This window comes from Gekko japonicus, unplaced genomic scaffold (genome assembly GCF_001447785.1).
Source record: "Gekko japonicus isolate JY-2015 unplaced genomic scaffold, Gekko_japonicus_V1.1 scaffold94, whole genome shotgun sequence".
Taxonomy (NCBI): Eukaryota; Metazoa; Chordata; class Lepidosauria; order Squamata; family Gekkonidae; genus Gekko; species Gekko japonicus.
This window is the reverse complement of record NW_015174274.1, coordinates 989692-1015103: the sequence shown is the minus strand read 5'-3', so window position 1 is coordinate 1015103 and position 25412 is coordinate 989692. Positions and strand designations below refer to the sequence as shown.

The window sequence follows — 25412 nt, the reverse complement described above, 5'->3', positions numbered from 1 at the left end:
GTTCCCTGGAAGGCCAGATACTGAAACTGAAGCTTAAATACTTTGGCCACCAAATGAGAAGGGAGCACTCACTGGAGAAGATCCTGATGCAGGGAAAGACTGAAGGTCAAAGAAGACGGGGACAGCAAAGGATGAGATGGTTAGACAGTGTTATCGAGGCAACGAACATGAAATTAAGCAAACTCTTGAGCACGATGGAAGACAGGAGGGCCTAGTGTGATGTGGTCCATGGGGTCACGAAGAGTCAGACTTGACTGTGTGACTGAACAACAACAACAAAGAAACCACTAGGTACCATAACTGACTGTGGGTTCCCATAGTCAATATGGGAGATGTTCTTTATAATATAATGTTCTTTATAATATTATGTGGAAGACAGGAGGGCCTAGTGTGATGTGGTCCATGGGGTCACGAAGAGTCAGACTTGACTGTGTGACTGAACAACAACAACAAAGAAACCACTAGGTACCATAACTGACTGTGGGTTCCCATAGTCAATATGGGAGATGTTCTTTATAATATAATGTTCTTTATAATATTATGGAATTAACTACAAATACACACATTGTGGATTCATTAATTCTCTTACATGTATGGTAGACTTGGATCAGCTGGGATAAATTCCCAGGCCACTGATGAATTCACTGGATGATCTTGGGCAAGGGACTATATCTCAGTTTCAGTTTTGTATCTGTGAAGCGGGAATAACAGTTTGATCTAACAGGTTTGTTGTGAAGCTAAAGTAAGGACAGCAATCCACTTTGCACACTTAACAATGATTATTGACAGTGATACATTCCCCAGAATGCTGTTCTGGATCATTTCTTGACAACTGTTCTCAGTGACAGTGTTCATAAATTTCTTTTTAGCTCAGAAACGGACCAGATCTCTCTGCCCCACCGCTAGGACCCAATGGAGGGAATGGCCATTTTTGTGGTAGCAGTTCCTTTCCTACCATGCATACCTCAGATAATCAGCTGTTTGTCCGCTTCATTTCTGACAGCCATAATGGAGGGCAAGGTTTCACACTCAAGTATGAAGCAAAGGGTCTGGGTGAGTGTTGGCACTGAATACGAACTTGATGATCTTGCAGAACATGGAAACATATTCTAACACAATGATATCTAAATTAATGTCAGAAAGCACTTCAATAAAAATGGTATAAAGCATAACATATAAGAATTGCAAAATAGTGGATTACAGAAATTAGAAAACAGTGCAGTAAAAACAAGATGACACACTAAACAGTGCCATAAACTACAGTATGGTAAAAAAAAATGCTGAGATACAATTTCTGCTTTTGGAATAATGTCCAACAAGTGAGTCAAAAGGCGTCCTTTGACCTCCTTTGAATGTGGGCAAGGACGACTTCTGACATCATATTTCTCAACCAGTTTTTAAGGTGCTTAGGATGCAGCTACAAAACAGCCAAACCCCACAGAAAAACAAAAAATACATCAGACTTGAAAACTAGGGAAGAATAGATAAAACCAAAGTCAAAGAATACTGTGAGCAGCTCCATGGCATAAACCTCAGCAGAAGGAAGACTGATACAGTATGGCAAGGTCCAGGAGTGTGGAGAAGTGGACAGAGTGGCAGACTAGGACCCTGGGCGACCCAGGTTTACGTCTACTGCCACTGCTACTATGGAAGCTCAGTGAGTGACCTCGGGCTCATCACAAACGCTCATGCTGGCTTACCTCACAGAGTTGCTGACAGAGAAAGGAGATGGGAAAATGGTGTTCTAAGCCACTTGAGTCCCAACTATGAAGAAAAACATGATATAAATAAATAAACACATCATAAATGCAAATACATTGTCTGAAAACATGTGGATCAGCAACCCTGCTGTAGTTACGCAGGTATGGAGGCAATCCTAAACAGGTATAATTGGAAGTCAATCCCATTGTATTTAATGGGGCTTGCTCTCAGAAAAGTATTCTTAGGATTGCACTCAGCATCTGCTCACTGTCTTAATAGGAGGCCGTCCAGGAATGTTCTCTACTAGGGATGGGCACGAACCCGGAAGATAGAGATTTGTTTTTGTTCATGGGGCTGCACAAGCCACAAACCTTCATGAGCCTCCCCAATTACTGAACCAGTTCATTTTGTGAGGTTTGTGGACAGGTGAACTCACCACTTGGATTTCACTTGCATGTGGTTCACCTTGCAAAAGCCATTTAAAGGGACATTCCTTTAAATGGCTTTTGCAAGGTGTGCTGCGTGCGAGTGAAGTCCAAGCAGTGAATTCACTTACTTCCAGGTGAATTCACCACTTGGATTTCACTCATGCGTGGCGAGCGTTGCAAAAGCCATTTAAAGGGAATGACTTTTGTGAGGCACGCTCCCACATCCTCGGCCAGGGCTCTGCTGGGCAGCCTGGTTCAAACTGGACTGCCCAACAGAGCCTGCAAAGGAGCCACTCCTGTGGGAAGAATTCTCCCTGCAGGGTCAGCTGGGGCTCTGCTGGGCAGCCTGGTTCAAACCGGACTGCCCAATAGAGCCTGCAAGTCATTTCAACAACCCCTTGGAAGTGGGGAGGGGAGCAAAAGGGATTGCTGAAGTGGCTTACATCGATTTCAGCCTAACAGCTGACAGGCACACCAAGCCCACTGTTAGGCGAAAATGGATGCAAGCCATTTGAGTGATCCCTCTTGCTCCCCCACTTCCCAGCATGAGCCCCATGGACCTCTGAAAAACTACATGGAGGGTTGTGGGAGGGTCACGGATAGGGATGGTCACGAACTTGGGTTCGTGAACCACGACCTGGCAGTTTTCATGATGAATTTAGGGTTGTGGGGAGGTTCGTACCCATCCCTACTCTCTACACCACCTTGAATCCAAAGATGGTACAAAGACCAGAATAGTCAGAAATAAACAAATAAATGTAACCAGAAAGAAGATTGGTTTATAGATGACTCTTTTGGGCATTTATATAATAGAACACATTATAAAGACACCACACATGTTCATTATAGTATTTAACATGCTTGAATATTTTTTCTAGCTTGTGGAGGGAATATCTATATCAGTCAAACCAACCCTTCTGGATATGTCTCTTCACCCAACTATCCTGGAAATTATCCACCACATGCTGACTGTGTTTGGACGATAACTGTTCTCTACGGGGAAGCAGTGGAGCTCAAGTTTGAAGATCAATTTCATATTGACCCTTCGTCCAAGTATGTACACATTATTCTCCCCCCCCCCTTTAATTTAGTGAAACCCTAGGGGACAGATATTTCAATGTAATTAAGTTCTTTAACTATATTTGATGTTGGGTTGCACCCCATGAATCCATTCCACCAATAAAAGTATTTTTGCTGTGTTGAATGAGACAGCTTTCCCTAACACAAGATAATCAGATGGGAAGGCTTGTTCCAACAAAGGAAGGCCCTGCACTAACAGAACTGATTCACAGGATCCAGCCCTTTTAAAATTTTGTTCTATGTGTTTATAATATCTTCATTCTTCAGCATGCATTACAATAGGATGATTCATGATGATGGGCTATGGTGGAGGTCTCATTTGCTGCTGAAGGCAAATATGGATGGTATTCTAGAGCATTGGTCTTTTCTCGGCAACCTAGTAGCTGTTTTCCTTGTCAGAAAAGTTTCTGTTCTTAGCATCCACCCCCCTTTGTTAATGTTACACATTCTGAGAAATACGATTTCCAGAATGCACTGGGGAACGAAGTAGAGGAATAAAGACGAATGTGAGCTGGGTGAAGCTTACCTGTCTCTGCTTAGCCAGTTTGGTGTAGTGGTTAAGTGTGCAGACTCTAATCTGGAAGAACTGGGTTTGATTCCCACTCCTCCACTCGCAGCTGCTGGATGACCTTGGAGAAGCCATAGTTCTGTCAGAGCTGTTCTTGAAAAAGAGCAGTTTCTGTCAGAGTTCTCTCAGCCCCTCCTACCTCACAGGGTGTCTGTTGTGAGGAGGGGAAGGGATAGGAGTTTGTAAGCTGCTCTGAGACTCCAAGTGAAGAGTGGGGTATAAATTCAACCTCTCCCTCTCCTCCTCCTCGTCCTCCTTTTTCTTCCCTGCATTTGAAACCTCCTTTGCTGAGCCAGGGTGGTTGGGGCCCTGGACTTGCGCCCTAAAGTTTAGCCCTGATGGCACCACTGGGGTTTAGGCAAGGGTGAACAACAGTCAGGACAGGACCTTTTTCTCTCTACACTCTTGAGAATGCTGAGAAGTAAGGAGACAGCTGGCATCAAGGAAACAGTGTTACTTTTGCTTAGGTGATCATTATATTCTTTATTGAGACATGAATCACACCCATGGGTATGTGAGTGCATCTATTAATTGATTGAACTCAGCATACACTCTTTGGTATAAATTCAAAGAGGTCTTTTGAAGATCACAGTGTCAAGTAAGCAAACCTGCATTGTCCTTCCTTCTTAATTCCAGGCCCTATTTAGAATATACTGATAATAAATCAAATAAAAATAAGGTTTTAAAGAAAAGAGAATAGTTACCCTTACTTATTTAGTTCGGTATGCCTGTTGTATTTCATTTTAAAAATGGCAGAAGTGCATTTTCCCTTAATCATTGTATCCTCACAAACCCCTTCATATTCTGATTAACTCTCTTAGACCTGTGTATATGATGTATGTGTGTACACCATCATTATATGCAGAAGGGGACCAGAAGCAAGTCCATTGTTCCTGCCTTGAACCAAGCATGCTGGCCCTGCCCACCCACTTATACTTCATGTGAGCACAGAGTCTACATGCATACAAACTGAGCACAGAGCCCACATGCATACAAACTGTATATGTGTAAGCTCCATCACTGCCATTAACACGCAAAAAGCAGCAATTATATAACTAAACTTTTGCTATTTAATGTATATAAGGGAAAAAATCATCCTTACCCCACAGCTGGTTTCCTCTCTGTGTATGTTTCAAGATAGGTCTGGTATTACAGTGATTTTAATTAAAGACTTGAAAGATGTTTGACAGAATTTATTGCATGAATATTTGGTATCTGAACTCTTAAATCCAGACAGATTTTTAGCCTAATCCTCAAGGCTGTTTTTCCCATGCTTTGAGCCAGAAAATAAAGAACTGTGAATAACGGTCCACATTGCCTTGTGACCTCTTTAGTTATTTCTTTCTCTGCAATTGATTCAGATCTCAGATGACCCTAAGTGTTATTGATCGTTAACCTCTCTGTCACCATCTTTGTATTTCTGTTCCCTCAGAATTGAGTTAGCACGTCATACACTGAAGGGGTTTTCTTTACATGATGATCTGGATACTTCCTAAAACATTGGAAAGCATTTTTCATGTATAAATATACACTTGTGTTCTTTTCCCTTAGCTGCACATTAAGTTACCTTGAATTACGAGATGGAGCTGACTCCAGTGCACCTCTTATTGCACAACTTTGTGGAAATTCTCTGCCAGCCATTCAGAGATCTTCTGGTGCTACCCTATATATGAGATTTCGGTCTGACAGTTCAGATTCAAGGGCTGGGTTCAATGCCAAGTATTCAAGAGGTGACAGGAGCTTTTAGTTACTGCTTAACCCTTTTATTGGTCCAAAATGTAAAAGTCAAAGAGATCAAATCCTAAACTCTCACTCTCTCTCTCTCTCTCTCTCTTTCTGTATGTGCAATCAGGCCATAATGCTTATTCCAAAGGCAAACCTTGATAATAACTTCTGCCTCATCCTTCTATTATGTTTTAGATCTGGAACTTCAGAATTCTGTCATTTAAAGAAAACATTTCTTCAGATACAGTGAAGAATGTGATATAATGTATCTTATCTAAAATATGTATTAGAAATACTCTTAGAAAGAGCATAATGTAAATATTTCACACTTTCCCAAACTACTAAAATAATAATTCACATTTGCATTGAATAATTTCTAGAGATAACAATACACCCTAAATCTGCCTTGCAAAAACGTTACACATTTGGCTGTTTTCAATTAGCTCAGTTGCAAGAGCTTCTATTGAGGAACCTGTATGCCAGCGCTTGACAGATTCTGTACTTTTTTTTCTCCTTTGCTTGAGGAAGAACAGTATTATTCCATTCCACTGAATGAACACTAGTATATTATCACTATGAAACACAGTGTGTTTTTGTTGTTAGCTGTGCTTGTGGATAGGAAGGAAAGCGAGACAACATAGTTGAATTATCTGTTCCAGTGGTAGGACTGGACTGCTGAATACCCTTGTGTTTCTCTGCAGCTCCGTGTGGGGGAACACTGACAGGGCAGAACGGGTTCATCAAAAGTCTTGGATTTCCTGATCTTCATTATCAAGACAATTTACTGTGTGAATGGTTCCTGCGTGGACCTACAGGTCATTATCTCACCATAAGTTTTGAAGCACTAGACATCCAGAACTCAACAGAGTGTGCAAATGACTATTTGGAAATTCGAGAACATGATGCTTCAGGTCTGTGAAACAATTATGTTACTCTTCTTCTTGCTCCCTTACCAGCTAACTTTATAGTATTTCCTTCTATAGTAATTGCAGTCAAATCACAGGCTTGTGCCTCAACAGCACAGCAGCACTTCTTGACAAAAGTCAGGCAGAGTTGCTCTTGTATACTCCACTGCCCTTGTATACTCTACTTGGTTGCCAAACCTTTTTTCTTGTATCTTTTCGATGAGAGGAAACAGTCCATCAATGCAAAGTGAACAGAACCATTTTTATGGCTCATAAGATGTTACAGGAGTGGTGGCTCTGCCCTCTTAGTATACCTTCACCTATGCAAAAAATTCTTGCTTAACAATTCTAAGCTACATAGGGGCTTTCCCTATTCCATCAGGAACAAAACTTCCTGTTATCTCTAGAGTCAAAGCAGTGCCAGCTCTCCGCATCAAAGCCAAGGGGATGAGTCTTTGTAGGTCTGGGCTTTCAGTGTGAATATGAATGAAATTTGGCCATTGGGCAAAGCACAGTGCATGCATTCAAAGAAGCATCTTTCAAAAGGGAATTAAGCAATAGTTTTTCAAGCTCTTGAATTACAGTTATTGTTTTAAAACAGCTTAATTTGAATCAGCTCAGCTTATACCTGATCTCCTGCCAGCCAAAATTAAAAAGGCATTATTCTCCACACACACAAGCACCCACTTGACGAAGGGAAAAAAGGGGAAATAAAATTTAAATAAATTAATTAATCAATTAATATAAATAAATGTATTCTAACTCACTCTCTTTGCCCTTCAAAATGGGGTGGAGTGTAGGTAAAAATGAGTAGGTTGGCACCAAATTAAAAAATCATCTTGTTTCTATTCTATTTTATTTATTTAGGGAATATATTAGGTAAATACTGTGGAGCTACTATACCTGATGCCTTGGACACACCTGACAATTTGGCTTACATCAAGTTTGTTACGGATGAATCTATAAATGCACCAGGCTTCATGCTGCGTTTTGCTGCTAGTTTTGAAGGTTTGCTGCAGAGTTTTAATCTACTCCCCAAAAGTTTCAGGTTTCTGATACATGAAAGCCAAGGGGATGAGTCTTTGTAGGTCTCCACTGGCCACAAATAAGATATCATATTTCAGGGGTCACCAGCAAGGTGCCCATGGGTGCCTTGGGACACCAACACCTTTCCTGGTGCCCTCCACAGTCAAACAATGCCCCTTCCTCTCCCTCTCTCAAGCAGCCAGGACTCTGCAACAACTCTAATCACTTTCACACACTCCCAAACACAGTCCTCCCACACAATATCCTCAGCTGAATCCCCTCAGCTGGAAGCAAGTAAAAAACACTCACCCCTCTAGCAGCTCTGTCTCCTGCTCCTGCTCAGAGCTCAGCCTTGAATGTAAGATGACCCTCCCCTTTTAAAAAGTTGTATACAAAAAGTTTTTATTATTGTACATAACTGTAACTTGTATGTAAAATCAAGACAGCATTCTTTTTTTCTTCATGGCAAATTTAGGAAAAAAACAAGTTTTACTTTTGAATAAATACAGTGTTGAATACAGCTCATCATTTGCCTTTCATATTGTGGCATTAAATGCTGCTTATTGCATGATAGGAGGATTTATGTTCCAATAGGATCATTTATTGGGTCACTTTTGATGTACAATCTAGCATAAATATCCTGATTTTAGTTTCCTGCTTAATTCTGAAATATGAGGAGGCACTGAAAAAATGTAACCATTACATATTTATAAGAATTCTCTATACCTTTTCTTTCATGATTTCCATTACATCACTAAACATTTCATGTCATTCTACAAGGAAACATCAACTAATTGTGAAGGACTGATTATTATTTGTGTTGTTCCAGAGTGTGGAGGTGAACTCCGTGGCACTGCTGGGACATTTACTTCCCCGAACTATCTAAACCCATTTCTGCATAAGCTCAAGTGTGAATGGAGAATTGTGGTACCACTGGGACGCCGGGTCACTCTAACCATTAGTGAGATGACTTTTGGACTCAGCCAGAATTGTAGTTCAGATTATGTGTCTGTAAGTGTTAACCTGAATTTATGGGAATCCATCCTTCCAAGATTGGCCAATGTTGAAATCCACTTGCCACTTAAGAAAAGTCACACAGAGTTGGTATGATTGGTATGATTTACCTCTTTTATAGGTATAACATGCAACACTGGTCTCCCTAGTTATTCAGTACTTAAAACATCTCAACTCTAGAACTAGGAAGTGGAGAACAGTGCTACTCATTACAGCCATATTGGAGATGTCAACACATAGAAAATATTTCCAACTGTCTCTGAATTATGACCATATAGTTTAACTACACCAGAATGAATTACAGAAAACAAAAAGGAAGTGAACTTCTGGCTGGTACTTAAGACATTCTGTGGTTGCACTCACACACTAAATAATCCACTTTCAATCCACATTCAATGCACTTTCACACAGTAAAAATCCAGTTTGAAAGTGGACTGAAAGTGGATTATTTAGTTTGTGTGACCACAGTCTTAAAATATAGGCTGTGATGTCCATAGTATCTTTTATAAAATAGAAATGCAATGAGCCATATCAGAAAGATATTTCCACATTTACAGAGGAGATGTCTCAGTTGGTCCATAAAATGCACACTGAAGGGTCTTGCATCCTCAGCTTGCCTCGGGGCCATGTGGGGAAAGAAGAAGTTCAGTCCTTCAGGTTTCACTTGGTTTTTGCTTTTTTGCAATCTTCGTGCTGTCTGTTTGATTCCACATAATCAAACAGAACTTTCTTCCAAGTCAACATCAATCCCATTGAAAGGGACTGTCCTTAGGCTGAATCATCAAAATGGTGAGGAAGAAACTGGTTACCTTACAAACAAGATGGAACCCATGCTGAGTCAGCACTAACTGCTCATCCTTCTCATTTTCCAGTGTAGGCCTAGAGAAGGGAAGGGTTCTACGTTATAACACTCTCCCTGCACTATCGCCTCTTTCGGCCCAGGTTATATCAGTGTTGACCTCAGTGGCTGCTGCTGCCCACCTGTCTATACCACAGAAATGGGCAGCAAGAGGATAAGCCTGGAAACACAATGCTTGCACTGAAGCAGATATGTATCATGCTGTGTGGTGCTATTTTTGAGGAAGCTTCTTCCTCTACATCTGATTTAGCAATAAAATTCTGACGTAAAAGCTGAGATGCAGATACATGAAAATGATTTAGTTCTGTTGACTTGAAAGGGGTTTAAGATGCAACATGCTCTGTATAAATTGTGAGCCTTTTGTGGGGAAGTCATGAGCCTCAAAAAATGATGAATGAGAAACAGTCATCACACAGCTGTCGTATAGGTCTAGCCAAGAAAATGGTGTGTAATGGATAGAATACTCTGGAATCAAAGGTTGTATGGAAGTGTCAAAATATAGGTAACAAAACTTTAGAAAGTTTGTGAAGCTCTGCAATGTGGAAATGACCTGTAAATCAGAATACTTGGACAATGGGATTTAAAACAGGAAGTATTTGCCCATCTCTATCACACCACTAAAAGGAACACAGAATTTATATGATAGAAATCTTAAAAATACGTAGTTAGGGCTGCCAGATTTAAATCTAGGCTCATATATTTGAGGCCTTTCCTTTCCAAAAGAACAGGTCTGCTCAGTCTTGTCATGTGTATTCTGGGCAGACCCATTCACTAGGCAGCCCTAAGGAATTGCCTAGGGCACCAGAGGTGGAGGGGCACCAACCAGCACCGTCATCCACCCGCCCCACAGCATTGGGTCTGCTGTACCTTGGTGTGTGTTGGGGGGAGCAGTCACTTCCCCATGCCCAGGGCGCCAAAAGTCCTTAGGCAGATCTGGTACCCAGTACTGCTGTGCTCTCCCTGCTTTCCCCCTTTTCAATCAAAGCTCCTAACTTCCACGACAGACTGGGAACTAGAAAGGCAGGTGGGCAGGCAGAAGCAGCATTGTGATGGGAGAGATTTGGAGTGGGGGCAAGTTTGATCCTGAATATAATAATTTCTTCCCGGCATACAAGTTATCAGTCTCAGCTGAGATAACTTGGTAGTCCTAGTTTAAGAGCCTTGATGTTTTCCTATACATTTCAACCAGAATCGAAGTACACATTTGTGAGGCTTCTAAATATCTTGATAGCCATACAACATATTGAAAGTAAAAAAAAACCCTTTCTAATATTTGGTTTCATTTTTCTCTTGGTAAACAGGTTCACAATGGTGTGGGAGAAAATACTCCCAGGCTAACTAAACTGTGTGGTGTGGTGGATCCAGGCACTCAGGTGAAATCTTCTGGAAACAAGATTACAGTAATTATGGTAACAAGCCATAATGAAGCAGAGGGTAGTTTTAGGATTACATATGCTTCCGATGAAGATGCAGGTAATTTGATATTCTTCTTCACTACAAATAGCTTTTGCAGCTAGGGATGGCACCTCCAAACCCGAATATAAAGACCTAGGTCTGATTTGTAGCTTTCCTCTTCCACATGCTATGCCTTTAAACTAACTTTTATAAGAAGACATTTCTCTGTCTGCTTGTGTCTTTAACACGCAAGTAAGAAAATAGGGTGTGGATGGCCAAAAACATTTGTAATGTCATTGCAATGTTAGAGGAATGTCTGAAATGGAGAGCTGGCAGGTTTCTTTGCAGTTGGCCCGCTGGTTCAGAGTTCAAGATTCTAACATGATTGCTTAAAGTTTATGAAGAAGACCTTTAGCAATGTTCTCTCTGCTTCTTTTCTCCTGCCAGTCTGTAAAAGAACAAATAAGGCAAAACTAGCAGAACTTCCCAAGCTGACTGGAGAATTGAGCTGTGAATTCCTCTGGGCATTTTAGACAACGAGGAAGACAAATTTTGTCTTCTTCTCCCCCCCCAATGTTGCTTAAATTAAGAGTTATAGACTAGTTACAGCAATGCCAATGATAGTGGCTTAGCAATCACCATTAGAGTGACGTCAACAAAGGGAGATGAGCCATTCTCTATGCATGGGTGTATTTGTATGCATCATTTGTATGCCAGAACTATCCCTGTCCTCTTCCAATGATGTACTGTTTCTTCAGTATGTGGTGGACTCCTACTCAGTTCAAAAGGTGGCAACCTCACTTCTCCTGGCTATGATGGCACCAGCAATTATTTAAACAACCTGAACTGTGAATGGGTCATCCAAAATCCACATCCATCCATCACAACTGTTTACCTTCTCTTTGGAGATTTCCGCTTGGAGGAGCACATTAATTGCCAGAATGACTACTTAGAAATTCGACTAGGTAGGTCACAGCTCTTCATTTATACATCCAAAACTGCTGACTCTGGTCATATCATGCTTGCAGAGACCCACTGTTTTGGGGGAAAGCCTTGCTGAATCTGACCCTACTTTTAGAAAAGCCTGTTATTTTAATAGTGAGAAATGTGTTTTTACCAGCTTCATTTGTTATGCTGACTCCCCCTCCCCCGGACATAGTGGATCTTGGGCTACTGGTACTGACCCGTGCACTCATAAACTGCTGGATTAACTACTGAATCATGGGGCTGCCTTGGAAGATAAATGACAAGTTTCAGCTACTTCAAAGTGAAAGTGTGCTTCTCCTGACCAATCTTGTTCTTCATCCACTGTGCTGGTTTTCTAGGCCAAACTAAAACCCATTCATACAAGTTTTAAATAAGTAATAAAAAATCTGTTTTTCAAGCAATAACTAATTTCCAGCATTCCTTTGCCTAGGATGTCAATATTTTGGCATGAAACCATTCTTCCCAATTAATTATATGAATTTTGGCTCAAGTAGTCAATGGATTTGGGCTTGTTTTTAGGGATGTCGGATTTAACTGTTTCACAGCCCAATTTCTTTTACATAGGAGATGCTGATGGAGAGCTCTTTCACAGGCTGTGTGGCTCCAGGATAGGTCTTGAGCCTCTGCTAATAGCAGCTCCTCAGATCTGGATGCAGTTTTTGACTAATGCTGAAAACACAGGCCGAGGGTTCTTTATCCGCTATTCATCTCTAGGTAAGCTGAATATTACTTTCATTATGTGGGGCAACTCAGACAGGGTTTGTTGGTTGTACTAGAAACATTGAATATAAAATCTAGGAAGCATATTAGCAGTAGAAATATTTTGCCATTATTCTGTTTAAGCTTCATGCCAAAAGTTCAGTATAAACATGGTAGCTTTAACTGTGCTTTTTATTTTAAAAAGTGTTCATACATATGTATATATATCTGTGTATGTGTGTATCTATACCTATCTATCTATCGATTGTCATCATCATCATCATCATCATCATCATCATCATCATCATCATCATCATATATCTCATACCCCAATTTTGACCAATTTATCCCTCAGTACTTCTCAAAGGTGTGTGTGTTCAATAATGGCTTTTAACTCTTGGGGTTAAGCCCTGAGTTTCTCTCTTGGTATTCAAAAGGTAATAATATGCCCTTTTTCCTGTTTTTCCTGTTTTTCTTCTTAATTGCACTTTATATATGGTACTGCGATTATTCTTTTTTTGATCTGCTAGTTACGGGTGATACGGGTGATATCTACTTGGAATGAATGTAGATGCCTTGTTTTTCTGTGAAGTCACCCAGGAACTTGTAAGAGGAGAAGTGGCAACTCTGCCACTTCTGCACCAAAGTGTCTTAATGTTTTGGGTTTCATTTCAGCCTGTGGAGGTGTACAGGAAGCTGAGAGTGGGATTATCTCTAGTCCTAATTACCCACAGCCTTACAACAGTTCTAGTCATTGTTCCTGGCTCTTGGTAGCACCAGAGGGACACACTATCAATGTGAGTAATGCTTCACTCACCTATATATATAATGAATCGATAAAAGCACTTTATCAGTCTGCAGACAGGAAGGCGGCCTGTATAGACTTTTGAAATTGAGGAACATCCGATTTTCGGCAAAAAGCACAGAGATACCAAACAGGTAAACGTCCAGGTCTGCACTCCTTCATACTGTCTCAGCATCAGCCATGATGCCCTCAGCCAGTCTGGTGTAGTGGTTAAGTGTGTGGACTCTAATCTGGGAGAACCGGGTTTGATTCCCCACTCCTCCACTTGGACCTGCTGATGTGACCTTGGGTCAGTCACAAGCTCTGGCACAGCTGTCCTTGAAAAAGAGCAGAGTGTGTCAGAGTTCTCGCAGCCCCACCCACCTCACAGGGTGTCTGTTGTGGTGAGGGGGAGGGAAAGGAGTTTGTAAGCCGCTCTGAGACTCCCAGTGAAGGGCGGGGTATAAATCCAATCTCTTCTCTTCTTCTTCTTCTTCATTTGGGATTATTTCTGATGTTGCCAAATTGGGGAGGGGAGGGATTGTCAGACACTGTGGCTTGTGAACTGTGTTGAGTTTCGTGGGCCAAAAGTTATTTTATTCTCACAATCACTCTGGCATATGCAAATGTCTGAATTACACAAAATCCAAGGCACAGAAATTTTGCTACATTCCTGATGTGGCCAATGTAAGGATTCAGGTGTTCAATGTGAGTAATGCTTCACTCACCTATGTATATAATGAATCAATAAAAGCACTTTATCAGTCTGCAGACTTATAGACTTTTGAAATTGAGGAACTTCTGATTTTCGGCAAAAAGCACAGAGGTACCAAACAGGTAAACGTCCAGGTCTGTACTCCTTCATACTGTCTGATATTGCCAAAATGGGGAGGGGAGGGATTGTCAGACGCTGTGGCTTGTGAACTGTGTTGAGCTTCGTGGGTCAAAAGTTGTTTTATTCTCACAATCACTCTGGTATATGCAAATTTCTGAATTACATAAAAACCAAGGCACAGAATTTTTGCTACATTTCTGATGTGGCCAATGTAAGGATTCAGGTGTGGTTGTTCATTTATTTTGATTGAGTCACAAAATATTATTGTTGTTACCATTTTTCTTCTAAAGAGCTCAGAGCATTGTACATGTTGATTAACACATTAACTCTGGAAATCTGATCATGCATCTCCCAGCATCTCCCTGAATCTCAGGTTCACTCTGCATTTAATTGAACTAGAACTGGCTGATGTTTTTAAATTAGGTATTTTATGTTTTTGTGCATTCTGTACACCACCCTGAGCCCTTACAGGGAGGGCGGTCTACAAATTAAATTAAATAATAATAAAATTAATTATAATATTAACAACAAAAACTTCCAGTAGGTGCAGTTAGCTCTGTTTACAATGTGCTTTTGCACTTGCATCTTTACCATGTTATCTTGCCTGCCCACAGCTCACTTTTGTGGCCTTTGAAGTTGAAAGGCACAGCAGCTGTCGCTGGGACTCAGTAACCATCCTGAACGGGGGATCTCTTAGCTCTCCCATCATTGGACGGTATTGTGGAAATACATCGCCTGGCACCATCCAGTCAGCCTCCAATAAATTACTCATAAATTTTAATTCAGACCACTCGGTGCAGGGAGATGGTTTCTATGCAACATGGGCTGCGGATTCTTTAGGTAAGTGGAAAGCCATTATTAACTCCATCTGTCTTATGCACACTAGAGCCTTCACAATGATGTCTGGATACATTATTGGATGGGGTGTGGTGGGGTGAGAATCAATGACTTGGAGCTAGACTAGCATTTCTGCCGGCATGATGAATTCTGTCCATAGACAGTGGGATGAATCCAACAAGTTTTTTCCACTGATGAAAAGTGTTAGACTGGGGGATCAAGAGATCTAAATGGATAAACAGCATATGAGACAGGGGCTGCAGTAAACAGGAGAGTTGGGACAGGTTGAGTGGAAAAGCTGGTCAGATCCACCAGTAGGTATGACTTTCATACCTACCCCTTCACAAAAATTTGGGGGGGGGGCAGGATTTCAGAGGGCATTTCAGGCTGCTGTAGGAATGGGGAGATGAGAAGGTGGCACTCTGCAGGCAGAAATCCTTGTGCCTACAGAAACACTAGTCTGGATCCAAGCCAGTGTCTGAGCTTATGGAAGCAATAATTCCCTCTTCCCTGACAGAGAAGTTTCTACTATTTTATCCTTTTACTTTCTCTCTGTAACAGTTAGTATAACTTTCCCTAGTATTTGAGGGGGTGAAAGTATGAGAGCGATTTCCAGGAGTTTATTTTATTTTATCATTGGTACATGAAGTACCATTAGTTGGATAGACTCTCAGGCTAGAACCAGACAGTAGTTTCTTGCAGAAAGCTAAAGGGGTGTGACAGATAGATAATGAGGTTACCTGCTAATGAATCTGGTTAAAGAGGTTTTACAGGATTGTGTAGGGCTTCAAAAACCTGCAAAACCCACTTTGACCAGAAACTGTTCGTTTATCAAAAAGTAATGGGTTTGTGCAATAATGGCTTTATGGTATTCCTTTGAGTTTTAGCATGCCCCTGTAAGTAGCCTAATACTCACTCTGTGTAACCTGCCTTAAGCCCCAGTGAGATGGGCGGGCTATAAATAACTTAAAAATAATACGTGTGTCTGCTAAGTCAGAGTGGGTAATGGCAGTATGTCCTAAAATCCACAAGGCATGTATAAATAATACGTGTCTGCTAAGTCAGAGTTGGTAATGGCAGTATGTCCTAAAATCCACCTTGCAGAAGCAGCCCTGTTCAAGTTACATGTGCTTCTAAACCCTTTGATTGTGCATTTCATGCATCTGGCAAAGTAGGCTCTAGCCCACAACTTTTATGCTTCAGTAACTGTGTTAGTCTTGCTGGTTGGTTGGCTTTTATGTAACAGACTTAGGTTGCAATCCTTCTAAGCCCTTTGACTGTAATGAATTTAGAGGGGTGTAACTCTGCTTATGACCACATTGTTATAAAATACCCCACTGGAATTTGACTGATTCAGTGTAAACATTCTCTGCTTTTGTAGGATGTGGTGGTATCCTTCATTCAGAAAATGGTACCATCCGGTCTCCTCACTGGCCGCATAACTTCCCTAGTAACATCAGGTGCACATGGACAATAATTGTTCATGAAAGCAAACATTTGGAAATGATGTTTGATGAGAACTTCCAGATTCCAGATACTAATGGACAGTGTCAGAGCAGCTATGTGAAGGTATGTCAATTGCCACAATAATGACAGTATCAAAGTGGAAATATTAAAATGATTAAGGAGTTGAGGGAGAAGGAATATCAAAGCTAGCAGTATGGTTTATTGCTAGTAATGTCATTAATTTCTGGATTTAATCCTGGATCACATTTTCATTCAGGAAGTTCAGGCCAGAGAATGTGAAGAAATAAGAAAATGGATATCTTTTAAGCATCTAGTGCCTTAGTCTTGCCATTGAGGGTATAACTAGGTAGGCAGTGAAAGATTCACAACTGAACACATGAAGCTGCCTGACAAACCACTGGTCTGTCAGTATTGACTACTCTGCCCAGCAGTGATTCTCTAAAGCAGGGGTGTCAAACATGTGGCCCGGGGGCCGGATGAGGCTTCCATCAGGCCTGCAGGGAACTGGCTGTCTTCTGCTGCTGCTTCCAGTTCTGCTGCTGCGTTATTATAGGTTTACAGCTTACAGATACACACCTGAACAGCATACTCAAGATTGCAACAGCACAGACATTTTGATGTAATAATTCAGAGCAAGAGGTGTCAGTTATCAGACATTGTTAAATAAACAAAATATTGCAAGAGTGCTAATGTTTTAAGCGTGATTTTATTTTAAGTTAAAAAAAAACCTTTGTGTTTGTGTCCTTCATAAAGTTTATATCTCCGCTACCTGGCATTACATTTTATGACCCACATGGCCTGGCCCAACAAGGTCTCATTTATGTCAGATCCGGCCCTCATAACAAATGAGTTCAACACCCCTGCTCTTGAGACTTAGCAGAGGTCTTGCACAACGCCTGCTAAGTGATCCTATTGACTAGAGATCTTGGGGATTGGATCTGGGACCTTCTGCATGCATAGCAGGTGCGCTACCATCAAGCTAAAGCCCCTCATAGGATTATGTGCATTTATTTTAAAATCTAGTAGTAGCTGTGGGTTTCAGTGTATGGTGAGGGAGTTTAACCCTTTTCTCATTTACCAGTTTGTCATTTAATCACTACACTGGGGCTGTTAGTTATTTCACAGAGGAAAATGTACCCCACTGGGTACATAGCAGCTTCAGAGGAGAGAGCCAGATAATGGCATTGGGAATAGTTAAACTTCCTCAGCACCATAGTCCTGATCCAGAGGGTGGGGGGGGCAGCAGCTGCTATTAATTAAAAAAAATAACCTTTGAGATCCCATCATGGATCTCTTGCCATCCTGAGAAACTACAAGAAGTCCAAAGATATCTGGATTCTGTTACAGAGCTTCTGCATTAGAAGATGTGCATAGGATCATTTATTTTAGAAATGAATATGCCTAACTTGTCAGATAAGGTATTTTTATAAAAAATATTGGAAGGAACAAAGAAAATCCATGCATACCACTACATAAATTAGTACATCTTCTTTATGTGAAAACTCATTCCTGTAACTGGAAATGATGGGGAAATTTTAATATACATCTCCTTAAACGTTGTCTGGGAGGCACTTGAACATAACAGTGTGGCGTGTTTTCCGTTCCCCTTCAGTTTAATCGTTTTCTCAGGAATTTGGCAGAGGTTGAATGTTGTTGTACTCACGCTGTGCAAAGTCATGCACCTCCCACTTGTAATAAAGGGCAAGCATTATTTGTCATTTGTAGAGGGACCCAAACATCTGGATAGCTCCTTCTTCCTCAAACAGTGAAAGCATCCATATATAATTTAGTCTTAGAAACTACGAAAATACACTGAGGTGGGTTTTTAAGCAGATGCTAGATGGCCATCCGACAGCAATGCTGATTCTTTGATTCACTATGAATTTACGCAGATCATGAGAGGCCGGGCAGAAAGGGATGAGCCAGTGCTTGGCTCTTGTAGCCCTTTCTAATATGACCAGGGTAATGCCAATCACCTTTTTGGAACAGGAAGGAGATGTTTTGCTTTCCTCTGGGCATAGAGCAGGGGTCACTGGTTGGAATAGATGACCCGTGGGGTCCCTTGGAGTTCCTTCCAGCTCTATGTTTCTGTGTTTCTAATGTTAGTGTTCGTGTTCTCTCCTGTTGAACCTCAAACCTTAGCTAAAAGTTCCATTTGTATACAAAGGACCTTTTTATGAAGGCAAGAGATAAGTGGCTCTGTGGATAAAGCACTGCACGTGGAATTAAAGGAGATTACCTTTGAAATAGGAAGTTGTCACATACTCATAACTGAGCTTGATTTATGCATTTGCAGGTATGAGGGCAGATTCTCTGGGTGTCTCAAGTGCCGATTTCATAATGACACCAAGTGTAATTTTAAGTATAATGTAAATATCTTGATCTTGTTGACCTCAGTTGGATTTAATATGTTTCCCATTAGACAGAAAAGCTTTCCTGAGCAGGTTAAGTATGAATGAAATCTAAGCATGTCATTAAAGAGGTGTTTTGTTTTTAACAAGTCTGAGGTTGTGCCTGGGCCTAAAATTACTCTTGGTGAAATCAGAAGCATTTCTGTCTTAAATTGTGCATAGTGCATCAAATTATTGTACTTCTGGTTTAGAAATTATATTAACAATCTGAAACTAGTGTTTACCCCAGCAGTTGTTTGGGGCTGATTGTACCAACAACAGTGCCCAGGCAATGTTACATAAGCACCAAAGCTCCACAATATTGGTGTTGTAAATGCAGAAAGCCAGCAGAATATGTTTTCATATAGAGGTACCATTTGTGTTTCAGAACATCTCTGAAAGCTGCAATTTATAAACTAATCTAAAATGGCTTTTCTTAAACTGTGTGTGCCAGAAATATCTTCCATACAAAAGCAAGCAGAGATTATAAACTGAGACCCTTCCATGGGTGCCACTATCCAAAGTAAATAACTTGTATTAAACTCTGGATTTTTTCAGTGGTGGCTGCTGGATGGGGAAGTACATACACTGTCCATACAACTGGTCCTTGCAGAAGGCCAGTGCAATTTCTCCTTTCCCCACTATTTGGTCTGTATGTGTTTTAGATCTCATTTTTCCACTGGCTACTTTTTGTATTTTTTTAGCATTTTGTGTTATTCTATTGGTTAGTTATTGCTTGTTGTTATTTATTTATTATTATGTTTGTTTGGTGTAGTGGTTTGATTCCCTACTCCCCCACTTGCGGCTGCTGGATGACTTTGGGCAAGCCATAGTTCTGTCAGAGCTGTCAGAGCTGTTCTTGAAAGAGCAGTTCTCAAAAGAGCTCTCTCAGCCCCACCTACCTCACAGGGTGTCTGTTGTGGGGAGGGGAAGGGAAAGGAGTTTGTAAGCCACTCTGAGACTCTGAGTGAAGGGCAGGGTATAAATCAAATCTCCTCCTCCTTCTCCTCCTATTATTATTATTGTTGTTGTTGTTGTTGTTGTTATATCTGTTATCTCAATTTTAGATTTGATGGCAGAAAAGTAAAAGCAAGATAGGATATAATGTATATGAAAACCAAATATATGAAACCTGGGAAATCACATTATGAAATTACCCAGGAGAGGTATCAAAGAGCCAGACAGAGTTATCTTTCATACAGGCATATTTGTCTATATGAGTCGCAGATGCAAGAGTTTGCCTTAGATAGTTTAGACCTGTGCATTTTGTCTTCAATGTGTGAATTTCTGAGCCTGGCACTATGGTTATTAAGGCATTATATATTTATTTAAAACATTTTGTCCACTGCATACTCAGTTTCCATTTCCAAGGCAGCATCTAACAATCAACTAAAGTCTATTAAATACAAATAAAGCAAAAACATGCAGTCGGAGGACCAAAAATAACATCAGAAAGCAGTATAAAAAGCAGCACAAATCCTGTTCATTGAAAGCAGCATTTAACTAGAAATCCAATTCAATAAAAGGGCCATTGCAAATCTCCTTGGTGAGGAAATGTCACAGGTACCACAATGAAGAAGCCTCCATCTCTGTTGCCCACCCATCTAACAGAAGGCATACAGAGCAGCACTTTAGAGTCAGATCTTAACCGACAAACAGGTTCACATGGATCTACTAGTAGTAACGGAAAAGTTGGTATGTATATGAGTTTATATGCCACTTGCTTCATTGTCACTAGACTATTTTTGTTTTGCTCGAGAATGTTAAAACAAGTTTTGTCATAATGTGGTGTTTTGAATTGGTATGAATGCTGATCTTCAAGCATCCCTATTTAGATACTCAAAATAGTAGCACCTTTTCCCCTAGGTGTTGAGAGGAACCAATGAAGAACAAGAAGATTCCATTTTAGCCATCAGTTGTGGAAATTCAGCTCCTGGATCTGTTGTTGCCCCAAGAAATGTGATAACAGTAGTGTTTCAGTCACAGGACACCCCAGGGCGTGGCTTTTCTGCATCTTATATAAGCAGTAAGTAATGATAAACCCAAAGATTACTATAAATATACATTTAAGCAGCAACTATGTGGACATTCATATAGGATAAAAGTATGGTTTGAAGCTGGCAAAATGGACTCCTACCAAAACCAGTATCAAATTAGGATGAAGGCCTTTATAAATTAGGTAATGTTCCTATCCTGTTAACATTGAAACCAATGGAATTTGTACAACAGCATCATTGACCCATATCAGTGCACCACCATTGCTTCCACAGAGAAGGACAGAACATCTCATTTGGTGCAGGGATAGTATTTGGAACAGTATACTACACCACCAATTGGTGGTTCCTAGGCCTGATGCACTGATGCAAACTGATGACACAGTTGATACATTGGCATGGCAGGCTTAAGCCAAGTCTTAGCAAGAGAGATCCAGCTCAGAAGATAATATGAACCTATTGGGCACCTGGAAAAATGCAATAGGTGTCCTGTAAAATATCCCAGGGTCTGTTCAGATGGTTCCTTAGATACGCGCCGGGCGCGAGTGCCTGGTGGATTTAAAGGTAATGCCCAGACACAAACATCTGGTATTAAAGATACCACTTTAAATCTGGAGTTTTTGGGTCCCAACGGGACAACCGCGGACTTTCACCTGTCTGATCATTCCACCAGTGCGCAATCCTCCCATTGGGGTGGTCTGACATCAGACCATCCCGAGCAGGCGTGATTTTAAAAAAATCACTACTCAATATGCGTTTAAACACATTTAAAACCGAGGCTGTGGAACCCCAATCCAGCACCACGAACACTTCAATGTTTTGAATGACTGTGAGTTTAAGGACAATCGGTTAATGGGATGGAAGCTGGAGGGAGGATGGGTCTTTCGACATGCAAAATAGTCCCTCCAGTGAGCATGATCTGAATGGCAAGGGGGATGGCTGGGACTCATTTAGTCCAGCCCTGCAAGCGTGGGTCAGAACAGAAAATGAAAGAAGAATTTGGTCGTGCTTGGGCTGTCCTGTTGGTTGGAATTACGGCTACGCGTCCCTCACATGGTGCTTTGAATGTTTGATTCCATGCACATGCGGATCTACAAGGATGTGCAATCACGCCTATGCGCATGTGCAAAAAGTTTTTTTAAAAAAAAACCCCACTGTGCGCACCTCCTTCTGTGGATGCCATCTAGACAATCCACAGCAGAAGCAGCGCGTGGTAAGGCGATTGCCCCGGGGGATGTCTGGTCATGCAAAGACGGATTAAAAAGATCGGGATCAATTTTGAGCCGGCATAACGGCAGGATTAGCTGCTCATCTGAACACACCCCCAGTTGGCTTTATTTATCTGTTGACTGGAACTAAGGATTCTATATGCCCCTGTTGCATATTTCTCTGGATTTGATATCACATGGGCCATTTATTTGGCTTTTGAACTCACTTCCCAGTTGGCAGGGTGGTGAATTTTGTTTTGTAATTAACTGATTTTTTTCCCTTTAAAAATTCTGTATAGTTCTTTTTAAAGGTATTTTAAGTGTCTTTATATCAGTTCTGATGAGGAAATGAAGTTTTCAATCTGTATACTGAAAACACATGAACTTTTAAACATTCTAAAAAGAATTTTGTCAAAGAGGTTCTGGAACTTTGTTCCGGTGCGTTCCCCCAGAAAAAAAGAAGAAGCCCTGGTTCTGAATGCTGGTAGGTGGCCCACGTGGCTGAGTGCTCTTCCAGACTACTACAAGAAAATTCTTTCCACCTGGAAAGCTAGGTATCAGGGAAAAGAAAGTCTAGCCTACGCCTTCCCCTGATATTTAATTTTCTGTTTATTTTCCTGTATGTAGCCATATGCAATCATAACCTTCAGAGCTAAATAATGCAGCACAGATGACTTTGAAATGTGTTATCTTATTTATGAATATAACACCTTCCCTTTAATGTTACACTGGGCCATTTTAGCCATTTTAAAAGTGGAAAACAATATTGGCATATCTTCACAAGTCTGTATTTATGTCAAGAAATCACATTCTAGCCTTCTGTATGTTATTGGATTTGTACCTCGAACATTTTTTGGAGACGCTCACTATTTCTTTGTTTCTATTTCTGTTAAGGGTGTGGAGCAAATTTCACTGCTCCATCAGGTCAAATTGTGTCACCTAACTTTCCCAGCCAATATGACAACAACCTGAATTGCAATTATATCATAGATGTGGAACCCCAGTCTGTTGTCATCCTGCAGTTTGAAAGTTTTGATTTGCAATGTAAGTGGTGAAAGTTTTTGTTAATCATTTTATTTTTATTTTTGTTAATCACATCAGAGAATGGCCTTGACCTACACCCTGTTTGTTGGCCCTCCAGGGCAACTGTTTGTGGTTGCCCACTTAGCAAAACATGATGATGGACTATAAGGACACTGGTTTGATCTAGCCAAGCTGGATCTTATGTTTTTTTCTTATATTCTTATATTTAATATGACAATTCAACACTTATGAGAATGTGAAACATTTCCAGTGGAAGAGTGGATGTACAAATTTTGCTAGGTGGAATTTTAAAGGTGGAACTGCATGTTATATCTAGCACTCTATACTGATGCTGAATTTAGTACAAACACCCAATCAGCATAGCCCCCTGCAGCCCAGGGCTCCTGAGTTTAACCAATCCACCACCTCAGCCTCCCCAGCAATTGGAATTACAGGTTTATGTGCCTTGGAATCTGCAAGGAAAAATCATGGTGGAAGAGGAGCCAACTGACCAATACTAATGATAAAGTTTCATTTGAGGGAGTCAAAGTACAACATAGTCTTAGATGCAGTCAAGACCAAGAGTAGGAGAGCCTTCCAGAGAGATGATTCACTCTTCTTGGCATTTGTCTTTATTTTGAAATTCAGAAACAACTGCCCTATTGTGCTGCTGTGCTACCTCAAATAAGCATTTGTTGGCTTGTTTCTTATTTATTACAAAATGAGAAATAAAGCTGCAGTTTTGCAGCATACAAAATTTTCACCCATCAGATACCACAAATAATAGTATTATTACTAATGCAGCATAACTAAGCAGATTCTAAGCCCTGTTTTTCATTGTTATTGGGGTGGGGTAAAGGAGCTTTTAAATATTTGTGCATTTTCTTTTGAAAAGGCATCCTCTGGTATTTTTTTCAAAATGTCTTGCTTAAATTAAATGAAGGTCTATCTATAAAGCATTGTATGCAGCCAGTGGGAGTCAAAAGATATGTGAATCCCATGGGCACAATTAGCAAGAGTGAGTTACAACAAAGTCTTATTAAAAATCAAGGTAATTTCAAATTAGTTACAAACATTGATATAATCCTACACACACACACACACACACACACACAAAGCTAGGACATCTATCTGATCTTCACAGCTTTTTAAAAATAGTAGTATTGTTTTACTGTAGAGTTTACAGTGATTCCTAGAGAGTCATGACATCCCTTCCAGGTTTTCCCAGAAGTGATGTCACGTCTACTGCCCGATAGCCTTTTAAATTTTTTCTCTCACCTCTCCAAGTGGCAGAAAGAAATGAGTTGGAGGTGAGGGATCCCCCGCCCCCACTTGGGGCGGGGGCTCACAGCCCTGATTATTTCCCAGCTCTGTGGAATCAGTAGCTCTTAAATTAGTTGTGACTAATTTATTTTACTAGTTTCAATGGAATTTAGTCATGACTGAGCTTCTGAATCAGAGACTTTGTATATACTGGAAATGTTGGATGTTCAAAGAGTTAGGAGGTCTGAGCCTCCTGCAAAATATATCTAGAATATACTTTTGTGTCCTTGGGGAAGGGTCAGTATACCAATATATAATTGCTTTAAAAGAGGTACATTATGTTTGCTTGCCTCATATGGTTCAAATAGTAAAGGAACTTGGTACAAAATCACAAGTTGACTTGAAATCTTGGACTTACTTTGGTTTCACAGGCAAGACATATTTCTCCTACCTTTCAGTAAAATTAGCTTGTGCATAGTAACCACGTGATTAATTTGAGTGCCCAAGCTTGACTACTAAGATCAGCCCCGTAGCTAGGGAATTCTTTGGGAGGGGGCCTTGGGGGGGGGCCGCCAGCTAATTAAATGGAAGTACAGTGCAGGTGGTAAGTTGAAGCACTTTGGGGGCAGCCCCATAGGGAGGGGGCCCAGAAGAAACACAAGGGGGCCAGGCCCCGTGGGCCCCATGCTAGCTACGGGCCTGACTAAGATGAAGGCTGAAAACAATGAGACTAGTTTAATGTATAAAGTACCTGGATGATAAACAATTCTGCATTAAGTTGATGATAAAATTCTGAGTCTTGTGTCATGCAGCTCCTGCTATGCTTGGAATGTGCTCTTATGATGGAGTGAGGATCTTCAAAGGGAGTGGTATTAATTTATTCCTTTTGGAAACCTTTTGCGGTAATGAAATCCCTGGGCCTGTCAGCATCTTTGGTTCCATGCTACTGAACTTCTACACAGACTCCCACACGGTTGGCATGGGGTTTTTGGTGACCTACAGAATAATCCGTGAGTAGACATCAACGTAGCATTTCACTGGGGCAAATTCATATTTTTCTGTTCATGTGTAAAATAAGAGGCAACCAAATGCAACTCCCCACTTGTAATGATACAGGTCTGAGGGCCCCATTTTACACCAGTGCTAGAAAATGCTGAAAATTTCCTCCTTACTGTCCCCCTGACAAACAGCCTCTGCTTAAAAGCATGAAATCAAGTGCCTTTG

At 40.8% G+C, this 25412-nt stretch overlaps 1 protein-coding gene across 1 annotated transcript in view; it reads left to right on the top strand.

Moving 5' to 3' along the window:
- The window catches only part of CUBN (cubilin), a 227622-nt gene that overhangs the window by 160994 nt on the left and 41216 nt on the right, over nucleotides 1-25412 (top strand). Inside the window, exons 44-58 of the mRNA XM_015423746.1 lie at nucleotides 870-1053; nucleotides 3008-3182; nucleotides 5329-5507; nucleotides 6204-6413; nucleotides 7275-7415; nucleotides 8263-8444; nucleotides 10608-10779; nucleotides 11460-11666; nucleotides 12253-12402; nucleotides 13063-13184; nucleotides 14621-14846; nucleotides 16225-16412; nucleotides 20567-20726; nucleotides 22797-22946; nucleotides 25001-25198. Of these exons, the coding sequence (XP_015279232.1) occupies nucleotides 870-1053; nucleotides 3008-3182; nucleotides 5329-5507; nucleotides 6204-6413; nucleotides 7275-7415; nucleotides 8263-8444; nucleotides 10608-10779; nucleotides 11460-11666; nucleotides 12253-12402; nucleotides 13063-13184; nucleotides 14621-14846; nucleotides 16225-16412; nucleotides 20567-20726; nucleotides 22797-22946; nucleotides 25001-25198 (2644 nt within the window). The remainder of the gene's footprint in view (nucleotides 1-869; nucleotides 1054-3007; nucleotides 3183-5328; nucleotides 5508-6203; nucleotides 6414-7274; nucleotides 7416-8262; nucleotides 8445-10607; nucleotides 10780-11459; nucleotides 11667-12252; nucleotides 12403-13062; nucleotides 13185-14620; nucleotides 14847-16224; nucleotides 16413-20566; nucleotides 20727-22796; nucleotides 22947-25000; nucleotides 25199-25412) is intronic.